At 37.7% G+C, this 14,298-nt stretch overlaps 1 protein-coding gene across 1 annotated transcript in view; it reads right to left on the minus strand.

The window, feature by feature from the left end:
* The window catches only part of rbms2a (RNA binding motif, single stranded interacting protein 2a), a 98,311-nt gene that overhangs the window by 24,138 nt on the left and 59,875 nt on the right, over positions 1 to 14,298 (minus strand). Inside the window, exons 3-9 of the mRNA XM_065265929.2 lie at positions 7,002 to 7,060; positions 6,828 to 6,919; positions 6,045 to 6,202; positions 5,430 to 5,509; positions 5,217 to 5,326; positions 5,043 to 5,086; positions 1,807 to 1,900 (exon numbers count right to left, since the gene is read on the minus strand). Of these exons, the coding sequence (XP_065122001.1) occupies positions 1,807 to 1,900; positions 5,043 to 5,086; positions 5,217 to 5,326; positions 5,430 to 5,509; positions 6,045 to 6,202; positions 6,828 to 6,919; positions 7,002 to 7,060 (637 nt within the window). The remainder of the gene's footprint in view (positions 1 to 1,806; positions 1,901 to 5,042; positions 5,087 to 5,216; positions 5,327 to 5,429; positions 5,510 to 6,044; positions 6,203 to 6,827; positions 6,920 to 7,001; positions 7,061 to 14,298) is intronic.

The raw sequence follows: 14,298 nt of genomic DNA on the forward strand, positions 1-14,298 counted from the left end.
CCTTCTTGCACGCACATGGACTTAATGCGCGCGTCTTGGACTACTAACATCTGAAATAAATCCAGCGCGTCACAAGCAGCTGCGCTTCTCTCTGTCTCACGTGCACACGCTCTCGCATCTGATTCTGTCCGAAGTCTAAACATAAACTAAAGTAGTAATCCTAACGTATTTGTTCAGTTTTATGTGTTTCATGCGAGCTGAGGCAAACTATCCCTTTTGTTTAAAATATAACCTGCTGCATCTTGTCGCCTTTCTCACTCTCGCCCATGTGCAGAGAGCTGCGCTCTGTCCGAAGTCAGATCACTACATAGTAATCCTGTTTATGATATGCATTTCAAGGAGTTGTAGCAATACATCCCTTGGGTTTGTAAAATATAAATCTCTGAGAGTTTTTCCCCCCGCTTGGCAAGACGGGTGGACGTGACATAAGGACATGGCAGCATCGACGATTCCATTTTTTAATTCGAAGTTCGAGGGTGTGACTTAATTTCGATCGATTTCGATTTAAAATTGAAATTGTGACACCCTTACTCATCTGACTGCTGTTAACTTTGGCAAGCATTCAACTTGAGCTTAATATATCAAACAAAAAAAAGTTATCTAGTGGCCTAAGATTTGTAGGCTGCTCATTTATAATTAGGGGTGGCACGGTTCACAAAACCCTCGGTTCGGTTCGTATCACGGTTCTATGGTCACGGTTCTCGGTTCAGTACGGTTCTTGTTGTTATTTTTTTCTTTTAATTTTTAACACTTCAGAAATTTATTATCTTATTAATGTATTAATTATCCATAATTTAGGATACAGTATTAAAAAAAGGTATATCATGTAATAATGCACAAACTGAATTTGACTTTAAGCACATTATTGGGACCATCTCTGAGGAAAGCCAGGTGAGATTTTGATACAGCAAGAGGGAAGATATTAATTATTTCAACATGCTTTTCATTTATTTGGCTAAAAAAGAGAATGTGTATTGCCATCTACATGAATTTTATGTGCATTTTTAGCACAAAAAGATAACTTGCATTTATTAAAATGCCAACTTCAGTTTAGCTCTTAGATTTATCACTGAGAGGCTGCTTAAATACTGCAGAAAGTATATGTGGACGAGAGAGAAACATAACGTTTACACCTGTAATATTTACATCCGTCTCTTTTGTCCACTTTTGACCACTTCTGTCCTGATTACTTTGAGGGGAAATTTCTGAAATAAGATGGCGCAACTTTCACACGCTAGCAAAATGAAAATACGCTGAAATCATCTGCTTTCGTTTTATCAATGAAAGGCTAAAAATAGCGCTGAATACGAAAAGACGTAAAACAGTGTTCAGTACCTCAGATTAGATAAATGGTCGGAGAGAAGGCGGTCTCCTGTGGCCGTTCGAACACATTCAACCCATAGACTGCAGTTCTATCTATTGTTTTATTTCCGCTGTCATCATAGGTAACATGAAATAAAAAATGTTTCCACACACTAAACTTATACGACGCTGGCGCATCCTCCAACTGCGGGCAGACTTCCTTTTCTCTCCCACTTGCCATTTCTACACGTAACATAACCTGCAGTACTTATACTCCAAACCAGTCACCTCTTCTTTCGCGCGAAAGGGAAACGCGCTATCTGAGGTCACATACAGGGCATGAGGCTACATTGCGCATGCCATGAACCGTTGAACCGTGCAACACACGCGCTCCGAACCGAGACAAGCGAACCGAACGGTTCGGATTTTTTTCATGAACCGTGCCACCCCTACTATTTATAATGTTTAAATATATGTATGAATATATCTTATAATAATACTGACCTGGTAGGACGGAACTTGTGTGGACATGTATGGAGACAAAGAGCTCTGGGTAAGCAATCTGTTTGGAGCAATGCTGTACGGCGAAGAATAAAACCTAAAAGTATAAAATTTATCAACACATTATGTCCAGTTATATGGTCCTTGTGAAAAGCAGATAGAAGTGTTACTGTTTGCAGGTAATCAGCTCAACCATTAATATTATCATGACAGTAGGACTTGATTATTAAGAATGATCTCCAAACACAGATCTCAGATCACTGACCCCTAAACAATGAACACTGATCTCTTAACACTGATTCTGGACAACAGATCTCTGAACACAAATCTCTAAACACTGAACATGGATCTCAAAACACTAATTCTGGAAAAAAAAACTCTAAAAATGGATCTCTAAACAATGAACATGGATCTCTAAACACTCATCCTGGGAAACAGATCTCTAAAAATGGATCTCTAAACATTAAACATGGATCTCTAAACACTGATTCTGGGAAACAGATCTCTAAAAATGGATCTCTAAACATTGAACATGGATCTCTAAACACTCATCCTGGGAAACAGATCTCTAAAAATGGATCTCTAAACATTGAACATGGATCTCTAAACACTGATTCTGGGAAACAGATCTCTAAAAATGGATCTCTAAACGCTGAACATGGATCTCTAAACACTGATCCTGGGAAACAGATCTCTAAAAATGGATATCTAAACATTGAACATGGATCTCTAAACACTGATCCTGGGAAACAGATCTCTAAAATGGATCTCTAAACATTGAACATGGATCTCTAAACACTGATTCTGGGAAACAGATCTCTAAAAATGGATCTCTAAACATTGAACATGGATCTCAAAACACTAATTCTGGGAAAAAGATCTCTAAAAATGGATCTCTAAACATTGAACATGGATCTCTAAACACTGATTTTGGGAAACAGATCTCTAAAAATGGATCTCTAAACATTGAACATGGATCTCTAAACACTCATCCTGGGAAACAGATCTCTAAAAATGGATCTCTAAACATTTAACATGGATCTCTAAACAATGATTCTGGGAAACAGATCTCTAAAAATGGATCTCTAAACATTGAACATGGATCTCTTAACACTGATTCTGGGAAACAGATCTCTAAAAATGGATCTCTAAACGCTGAACATGGATCTCTAAACACTGATCCTGGGAAACAGATCTCTAAAAATGGATATCTAAACATTGAACATGGATCTCTAAACACTGATCCTGGGAAACAGATCTCTAAAATGGATCTCTAAACATTGAAAATGGATCTCTAAACACTGATTCTGGGAAACAGATCTCTAAAAATGGATCTCTAAATGCTGAACATGGATCTCTAAACACTGATCCTGGGAAACAGATCTCTAAAAATGGATATCTAAACATTGAACATGGATCTCTAAACACTGATCCTGGGAAACAGATCTCTAAAAATGGATCTCTAAACATTGAACATGGATCTCTAAACACTGATTCTGGGAAACAGATCTCTAAAAATGGATCTCTAAACATTGAACATGGATCTCAAAACACTAATTCTGGGAAAAAGATCTCTAAAAATGGATCTATTAACATTGAACATGGATCTCAAAACACTGATTCTGGGAAACAGATCTCTAAAAATGGATCTCTAAACATTGAACATGGATCTCAAAACACTGATTCTGGGAAACAGATCTCTAAAAATGGATCTCTACACATTGAACATGGATCTCAAAACACGGATTCTGGGAAACAGATCTCTAAAAATGAATCTCTAAACGCTGAACATGGATCTCTAAACACGGACTCTGGGAAACAGATCTCTAAAAATGAATCTCTAAACGCTGAACATGGATTTCTAAACACGGATTCTGGGAAACAGATCTCTAAAAATGGATCTCTAAATGCTGAACAAGGATCTCTAAACACTGATTCTGGGAAACAGATCTCTAAAAATGGATCTCTAAACGCTGAACATGGATCTCTAAACACTGATTCTGGGAAACAGATCTCTAAAAATGGATCCCTAAACGCTGAACATGGATCTCTAAACACTGATTCTGGGAAACAGATATCTAAAAATGGATCTCTAAACGCTGAACATGGATCTCTAAACACTGATCCTGGGAAACAGATATCTTAAAATGGATCTCTAAACGCTAAACATGGATCTCTAAACACTGATCCTGGGAAACAGATATCTTAAAATGGATCTCTAAACATTGAACATGGATCTCTAAACACTGATTCTGGGAAACAGATCTCTAAAAATTGATCTCTAAACATTGAACATGGATCTCTAAACACTGATTCTGGGAAACAGATCTCTAAAAATGGATCTCTAAACATTGAACATGGATCTCTAAACACTGATTCTGGGAAACAGATCTCCAAAAATGGATCTCTAAACATTGAACATGGATCTCTAAACACTGATTCTGGGAAACAGATCTCTAAAAATGGATCTCTAAACATTGAACATGGATCTCTAAACACTGATTCTGGGAAACAGATCTCTAAAAATGGATCTCTAAACATTGAACATGGATCTCTAAACACTGATCCTGGGAAACAGATCCCTAAAAATGGATCTCTTAACGCTGAACATGGATCTCTAAACACTGATCCTGGGAAACAGATATCTAAAAATGGATCTCTAAACATTGAACATGGATCTCTAAACACTGATCCTGGGAAACAGATATCTAAAAATGGATCTCTAAACATTGAACATGGATATCTAAACACTGATTCTGGGAAACAGATCTCTAAAAACTGATCTCTAAACGCTGAACATGGATCTCTAAACACTCATCCTGGGAAACAGATCTCTAAAAACAGATCTCTAAACGCTGAACATGGATCTCTAAACACTCATCCTGGGAAACAGATCTCTAAAAACAGATCTCTAAACGCTGAACATGGATCTCTAAACACTCATCCTGGGAAACAGATAACTAAAAACGGATCTCTAAATGCTGAACATGGATCTCTAAACACTCATTCTGGGAAACAGATAACTAAAAATGGATCTCTAAACATTGAACATGGATCTCTAAACACTGATTCTGGGAAACAGATCTCTAAAAATGGATCTCTAAACGCTGAACATGGATCTCTAAACATTGAACAATGGGCGATGGTTCCGGCTGAGGGTTCACTCCATCTCTGGTGCCAACATGAAGCCAGCCCCGGGGAAAACGTGGTACATTATGTGAAAACATCTTTTTACTCACCCATTATGTAAGGCTGTTGGGTCATAGTTGAGTGTCATTCCTCCCTGAACAAGGAAAAAACGTAACCTTATGTAAATAATATGGGTCGATACAAATGTAAGAGCAATAGTAAAATTACACATCGAGAATGTTACTTAAGTGTACAAAAGACTTCTCCACGTCCTCTTTCCATACCATATCACCTTCTCTGTACCAGGGACGACCGTTCTGTAGGTATTTCACGTGGTTCTGTCGCTTCTTTTGCCCTCCGTCAGCAAACTTACATAACAAAGGCTCTGGGGGCACTGACACAGCCAAAAAAAAACCCCCACATTAAATTCATGCATTTTTTGTGCATCAATTATTATGAATAAAAAAGGAAAGTTCAATATTATAATTATTGCAAACCTGGCACTCCTGGTGGGGTTTTGATATATTTGCCATTAAAATGCTGAATGACGCCTTCACATTTTTCTGTGGATTCCATCCTGTGACACAAAAACTTGAATAAATAATAGAAAATGTTTTACTATTGTAAAATTAACCGGTGTTCACAGCCATGGGTAGGATTTAATTTTCCAACTGCTCAAAGCTAACACAGTTGTTTGAACAAAACTTTTTTTCCATCAGGACTATTAACAACAAGCATGTTTGTTGAGCTTGTACATTTTATCAACAAGTGTGTTGTTTATCTCCGGTAGGACTTTAAATAAAAAGCATGCTGCCAAAACACAGATGAGCCCTAAGCAACAAGCATGAAATTTATTGTTTTTAGGCATATATCATATATAAATATAATTTGGATTGCCCATTTTTATTTCAGAATCTTAAAAGTTGTATTTATCTGTAAAAACTAATGTGTACATGTAATAAACTTTTGTTTGTAAAATCCCAGAGAGAACACAGATACTTGACATCATGACTTTGGCTCTATTCATATTCTAAGCCTAAACTTGTTACACATAAGAATACTGTAACTCCTCCTACAGGTGGACTGGAGGACAAAGTACAGTAATGAGGTACCTTGCAAAGCCCACACCTCGGCTGGTACCGTTAGCATCCCGTAAGATGCGTGTAGATATAACCTGACCGAAGGATTTGAGCATAGCTTCTAGCTCCTGTTCATCCATGGACATAGGTAGGTTAGAGATGTACAGGTTGGTGGGGTCCTGTTCCTGTTGCTAGGAAAATATACATGAAATCATGATAATCAACAACTGAGTGTGTAAACTGTATTTTCACATTTGATCAAATAGACCAGAATCTACTTATTTAAATAGCAGATAGTTTTGTCCCTGCAACTGTGTATGAAGACGTTTTGTCTGTTAAAAATATCCTCACAAACATTATATTAAAACACACTGATTTTCAGACTATTGATTTTCTGTTGTGAGTGAGCGAAAATTGATGGCATTGTTGTGAGAGAGTCACTCTCCCTACAATTTCTTTCTGATAGCCAAAGTCATGATGTGTGTGTGTACCTGGTAATTATCACGTTATGGGCACATGATAGGAATACCAGTAAATGTTTGACCTTGTCGAGACATTTTGACGAAACAAGCTTATAAATTAAACAGAATGATGTTTCTTGAAAATCTGAAGTATCAGAAAGTTTTCTGTGATGGTTGGGGTTAGGGTTTGGGTTAGGGGAAGGGAATAGAATATATAGTTTGTACAGTATTAAAACCATTACATCTATGGAATGTCCCCACAAAACATGGAAGCACCAGTGTGTGTGTTGTGTGCGTGTGTGTGTGTGTGTGTGTGTGTGATGCTCGTTTCTAAGTTGTTTCTGTTATCATGTACCTTGGCCATTTGAGCTTGGACTCCAATAGCTTTAAGTGCCATCACAGCCTTTTGTGCTGCTGTAGAACTGTCGAAATCCACAAAGCCATAACCTACACACACACACGCACACACACAATTAAATGATAACAATTGTTTTTTCTTAATAACGTCAGATTGATCTTTTAAACTCACCTTTGCATTTGTTTGTAGTTTTGTCTAGAATTGCCTTGGTAGACACAATCTTCCCATACCTTAAAAAATAAAATACACTTATATTGGCCCAAATCAATCTGTCTATCCATCCATCTATCCATCTATCATCAGATAAGTGTGTTGTACTAATTCATTTATATAGCAATTACAACAAGATATTAGGGGTGGCACGGTCCATGAAAAAAATCAGAACCGTTCGGTTCGCTTGTCTCGGTTCGGAGCGCGTGTGTGCCGCACTGTTCAACGGTTCATGGCATGCGCAATGTAGTCTCATGCCCTGTATGTGACCTCAGATAGCGTGTTCCCCTTTCGCGCGGCAGAAGAGGTGACTGGTTTGAAGTATAAGTACTGCAGGTTATGTTACGTGTAGAAATGGCAAGTGTGAGAGAAAAGGAAGTCTGCCCGCAGTTGGAGGATGCGCCAGCGTCGTATAAGTTTGGTGTGTGGAAACATATTTTTATTTCATGTTACCTATGATGACAGCGGAAATAAAACAATAGATTGAACTGCAGTCAACGGGTTGAATGTGCTCGAACAGCTACAGCTACCATTATTAAATCTGAGGTACTGAACACTGTTTTACGTCTTTAGCGCTATTTTTAGCCATTCATTGATAAAATTAAAGCGGCTGATTTCCGCGTAGTTTCATTTTGCTAGCGTGTGAAAGTTGCGCGATCTTATTTCAGAAATTGCCCCTCAAAGTAATCAGGACAGAAGTGGTCAAAAGTGGACAAAAGAGACGGATTTAAATATTACAGGTGTAAAGGTTATGTTTCTCTCTCGTCCACATAATCTCTCAGTATTAAAGCAGCCCCTCAGTGATAAATCTATGAGCTACACTGAAGTTGGCATTTTAATAAATGCAAGTTATCTTTGTGTGCTAAAAATGCACATAAAGTTCATGTAGATGGCAATACACATTCTCTTTTTTGCCAAATAAATGAAAGCATGTTGAAATCATCAATGTCTTCCCTCTTGCTCTATCAAAATCTCATCTGGCTTTCCTCAGAGATGGTCCCAATAATGTGCTTAAAGTCAAATTCAGTTTGTGCATGATTACATGATATAACTTTTTTTTAATACTGTATCCTAAATTATGGATAGTTAATGCATTCATAAGATAATACATTTCTGGTGTGTTAAAAATTTAAAGAAAAAATAACAACAAGAACCGTACTGAACCGAGAACCGTGACCATAGAACCGTGATACGAACCGAACCGAGAGTTTTGTGAACCGTGCCACCCCTACAAGATATACACATTATACATTATATTCAAATAAACCAGGCCTGGATTGGCCATAAGCAGGACCGGGAGAATTCCCGGTGGGCCAGTATGTTTTTTTGGCCACGAGGTCCGATGTTGTCCCCACCGCTTTTTGCCCAAGTTGATTGTGTCCTGAGTCCTGACCACTTATTAAAATAATTCTTGCATTAGGGTCCATTAACATCTATAACACATGGAAAACACAGGACACGCTGATTTCTTCTGCTTTTCAAAGCACTCGCCTGTGAACACAAGTTTTGTTTCAGACGTATTTATATAGAAGTGTGCTTGCTGTGCGTCTAGATTTGAACGGCCTCTAAAAGGAAAAGGATCTACAAATCTTCTATGAATAGTCATTATTCATCGTCTATTGCAAGATTAACAAATATCTATTTGATGCAAAACTCATCAGTTCAATGTTCATTGTTTTCTCAAGTAAAACAAAGGGCCCTATCTTGCACCCAGCGCAATTGACTTTGACTTTGTTTGGGGTTGGACCTTGCTTGCGTTTCTTGGGTCCGATTTCAAAGCCCCCAAATCCTTTCAGCGGTGAGGTGACGCAGCGATGTCCTCTGCTGGCTTCAGGTCCTGAGGCAGATCCACCTCCCGTTACACGGCGTGCCCAATTTATGCTGGCAAGCTTGGGATTCCCCCATCTCCTGACATCATGGTAGCGCTTGGCGCAACGATATGCCAGCTGATGAGACTGTGGCTATTTCCTCTCACGCCTGTTTGACCTACGCTGATTTGGGCGGGTTTCTCCCATCCCCATACAAAATAACTTCTCTGTCTTTGACCGCTCTTACAAGAACGTGGGTCTCCTCGGCTGTAAACCGCTCCTGGCGTACGCCTGGTAAATCCGTCATAATAATAGCAACCCGCCATAGAACTTGCGCCCTTGCGTTTAAAGGGAATGTTGGATAGCGTTCTGATTGGTTTATTTGACGTTACGCCCAAACCACACCTATGAATAATGAACCTACTTCAGACCAACCTCTTATTGATTTGCGCCCGGCGCAAGAGTTATTTCTCATGCCGGGAAAATAGCAACAGCGCCCAAGATCCGCCCACAAACTCAGTTGCGCGTTGCGCTTCGCACTTGCGTTTCAGATCGTTAAAATAGGTCCCAAAATGTTGAAAGTCCATTATATATTTGTTCTTTTTGGTAGGACTAACTTACATTATTTGGCAATATACATGATTAAAGTACATAAAAAAATAAGATATGGATTTTTACTTTTTTACCTGTTATCCCTGTTTACTTACAAATAAATCTTGCTTGTGTTTTGTATATCGGGGTTTCCAAAACGTTTCGACCTAACAGGTAGTCTCAAGACCCACCATTTTAAAAAATAGAAATATAGGGAAAAAGACAAACACATTTTTCCCTTTCAGTAGTTTTTTAATAAGTTTAATTGAATAGAATTAAAATACTTAATGGTTGAGCTGCATGATTATGGCAAAAATCATAATTGTTTAGGCTACTGTATTTGCACTGAATTGGAAATGATATATTTGAGAAATACAATGAATTGCAAGGCTGCAGAGAACAGTGCCCTATTGCAGACTTATGTAGACTACTGAGGATTAAATTATATTATTTTAAAGGTCCCATATTGTCAAATCTGAAATTCATGTCTTTTCCATGATAACTGAGGTCCAGGAGCTATGTAAGTACCATATAAGTTTCAAAACAATAATTTCACAGTCAAATTCACACAGCCTGCTTGAAGTAGTTTAGCTCCAACCCTAATCAAACTTACCCACCTATGATTTTCTAGTGATCATGAAGACCTTGATTAGCTTGCTCAGGTAAACAATTGCCCTGTCCCAAATGGCACACTCCGGACTTGTGGTCCTGCTCAGAGTCCACACTTTGATGACATCACCTAGTCCAGACTTTAGGGACCCTTGATGCGAGTCCACGTGGGTGCACCGGAGTCGTATTACTAGAGCATCACACCAGAAATAGGTAAAGAAGTTGCCCGTCAAGTGTGAACTCCTCCCTTCCGCTGTCTGATTGGTCTGATTGCCCTTTCGCAAGGACTTCTGGGTTTGAAAAGTGCGCGAAGCCTGCTGCAGTGCGGGCTTCGCTGAAGACCGCATAAAGGGGGCAAAGGAGGCGCTGATGAGCACACTTCAAAGCGTAAAAATGACAGATGGGACACCCTACGGACTCGTAGACTAAGCGAGAACGCGCAATTTAAGGCCACGAGACCGAAAGTCTACATGAAGTGCGCCATTTGGGACAGGGCCTATGCAGTCTCTGGCCCTCTAGGGTAAGATTTGAATAGCCCTGCCAGATATTTTAATGGTTTAATATGCAACCTAATAAGCAGTAGTTTTTTAATCATATGAAAGTAAATTCTTATTTTAAGCACTAAACTGGGCAGTTTTACTAAACTTTCCGGGACAAGGATTATAGTCCTAGACTAAAATAAATGTCAGAGCTGTCCAAACTGAAAACAACTTGCACTGACATATCTTAAAACACATCAATGCCCTTTGTTTTGCTTCAAAATGCACACCAGTAATGTATTTACTAAGGCATGCTTGTTAAAACTAGTTATATTTCATAATTAAACTAAGGCCTAGTCCTGGTTTAAAATAATCCCTGTCCAGAAAACCACCCCTAAAAGTATCAGATAAAGCGTCAAGTAATTGTTTTGCATAGATGAATCACCGAGCTGCCTGTATAGACATAAAACTTTTGTTTTATGAGCCCAACAAAAATAGGCCTATGCAAAAGTGCATTCTGTGCTTAATACACTAAAGGAGGCTGTCTGTTCATATTTCAAATAAATTAAAGGAAACCTAACATTTGGGAATAAATGCTTTATCCTGTTGTACCAAACATGTTGTACTGAACCATGACCCCAAAACCGGAATACTCAATGAGCCGTTACTTCTGTGTGGTGTTACACCCCTAAATTTTATATAATCTAAGTTGAGTTAGAGCAGATACTAAAACACAAGTCAGTTAACAAGTGTCCAGTGATCATAAGAACTCATAAGATTCCCAGGATATACCTAATGAGGTTGGATAAAGGCCCAAGTATAATCAAAAGCCAGCCTTTCAAAGTATGAGTACACAGGCATTTGACTTGCAAAGTATGTGCAGTTTCAAAAACCCGACAGTGTGCGTACACATATAAACCAAACTATACCCAGGCCTTAAGTGTGCAGACTTGTAATCACAGATTGCATATATATTAAGTGGTTTGTGTGCCTACTATTATTTAAAATGGAAGAATTTTAGTACTACTAAAGTTATTAGATGTGTCCAGACATTTGACTGGCAGTAAATCTAAAGCACAATATATATTTTGCTGTTAATTAAAACCATAATAAATGTCGTTTCCCCTTATAATTATTTCTCTATAAATATAAGTATTAGTATTAAACTCATTCTGATCACGATACAGAGACTATAAAAACTCCTCACTGCCTCTGGCAACATAGAGAGACATTCCTGTCTGTCTGTTGACTATTTTCCCATCACACTGTCATGCAAGCAGTCTGTCATTTGGCCATGGTTAAGAATGACTTAATATAACCTTACATTACGTGGAGCTATTGGAACATTGTGAGTGTTTATTGTTTGGCTGCTACAACTTCATGAGTCACTCTAACACATCAAATAACTAATAATGTTCAAATACAAATAAGCAATTGATTTTTTAACCAGTCAAATAACTCAACCATCATGTATCCCAAGGATCTGCCCTGTTGAATGAATAGCCTTTGAGTGTAACACACAGATCTTTATTTCTACTCTGTTATCAAGATAGACTGAGCAAACTAAATTGTTTCTGCTGTAACCTATATTCATAGTATTGTCTATCCAGTACTGAAAAATTGACAAATGCCCATTCCTAACCATTAGCCTATATGACAAAAACAGCTCAGACATTCTTTGAAATATCTTGATAATTTTGGGTGAAGTATTCTTTAAAAGTAGGGTTGGGTATCGTAAGAAAGACATTTTCAGATTCTGATTTCGGTTCCAGTTCTGCCTAATGATTCCCGGTTCTGATTTTAATTCCATTATAATCAAATAATAATCAAAATATGAAAAATAATGCACAACAATTCCATTTGTGTTAATTAATCACTGTCAAAATATTTGAAACAGAGCATTTAAATTCATATCAATTTAAATTTAACATCAAATCTGACATACAGTATAACAACTTAGCAAAATAATTAGCAGTTTTTCTAAAGAAAAAATTACTGGATAATTTAAATTATCTTGGACATATTACTTGTACCGGCACCTTTGCAGGATACATTTTTTTTGACACGTGTTACACTTTGCTTTATCGCAACCCGTCCCAAAATTACAAAGATATGAGGTTTGGTCAATATCGCTCAGCCCTATCCATTAGTTTTTCTAGGTTAGACTTTATCTATCCTAAATATGGCTGAGCTGATGATTGTGGAAAATTAGTTTTAGTAGTGTCTAGGGATGCTCCGATCAGGATTTTTGCAGCCAATACCAATTTCTTGTTGCCATGATCAGCCGATACCAATGCTTAATTCAGATTTTTCAAGCTAATATGTAAGCTATTTGATGTATTTGTAACTGTTAACTCCATTTCTAAATAAAGAAATAGCACAGATGTTGCCTTTATTATTGTTTTAATTAATAAATAAGCACAACAAATATTTCTACAAAGAGCAAATTAATATGCCTTTGAAAAGGCTTATGCCTGTTAAAAATATTAAAAAGAAAACACTGTACAGTCTTCAGTGTATGAATTAAATATGTATGCATTCTTATAAAGTACAACAGTGCTTCAGTCATGAGCAGAGAGCCATCTTTTCTTTAATATTATTGACACATGAATTAGGTTACTGTAGCTTTAAGATGTGAGAAAGTTCTTTGCTCTGTACTCGTGCTGAAGGATAGGATGTGTCTGTGTGTGTGCATCACCGCGGAAAGGAGCAGCTGGTGGCTGCCCTTAGAGTGCAAAACTTAAAAACACATGCAGGTAATAAACTTTGCCACGTCCGCGATAGTTATAAATGTTGTATTTGCTGATAGATGGGGATGTGAAGACGCGTCACACTGCATGTTAGGACCGGAGTGCATCCTCATAGAAAATACAGATTTCTCTGTAAAGGCAGAGAGAGAAATCCAAATTTGCAGGTCGCACATCAGCAACGGGTTGTAAAAATGCTTGCACTGTGTAAAAATGGTCTCAAATTGCACACGCATTCAGGCGCCATATGATTACATAAGTAAGTAAAAAGATTGGTTCATGAAAGTTAGCGAGTACCAATCAAGTCATTTAATGCAAAAATCGACCGATACCGATCCCTATGGTTAATCAATCTGAGTATCCCTACTAGTAATGAACTTTTCTCTGAAATCTTTAAAAGCAGCGTCACAGTTTTCCAGTTCGTCTCCAACAGTTCAACAGCACCCTTTCTGCAAACGCTGCCCCACATCTGAACCGAACCGAAGAATGTGTCAGTCTGTTTAAACATTAATGACAAGGTCTACACAAGATTGGTCTTGACTTGCAGAAGCAAAACCAGTTCTCATGTTTAGGTAATTCCTAAGATTAGGATATACTGTATTGAGTGTATTAAAGTCAATTAAACTTATAATAATTAAAACTCAAACAAACCAGATAATCGAGATTGTTAACCTGCAAAGCTAATAGTTAGAGCTCACCAGCAAATCACAAGAATTAGCATACATTACATACACAGAAAAATCCCCAGTGTTAAATTAACTCTATCAGTGTTAAATCAACACTTTTTGGTGTTTATATAATCCACACCAGAATCGGTGTTAAAAAAGACTGGTGTTAAAAATATAACTCTGAATCAGTGTTAAAGTTAATGAGATAATGAAGTGATTATTAAGACATTAATGGTGAACACCTGCTGGTCATTCAAATCAATTACATTTTGGACATTTTCCTGTCTCTAAATTTTTATTTTGATGACTCGTTTTCTGGAGAAAATACTAAAATTAAAAAGAAAGTCAAATTATTA

The sequence above is a fragment of the Paramisgurnus dabryanus genome, chromosome 14, assembly GCF_030506205.2.
Source record: "Paramisgurnus dabryanus chromosome 14, PD_genome_1.1, whole genome shotgun sequence".
NCBI lineage: Eukaryota > Metazoa > Chordata > Actinopteri > Cypriniformes > Cobitidae > Paramisgurnus > Paramisgurnus dabryanus.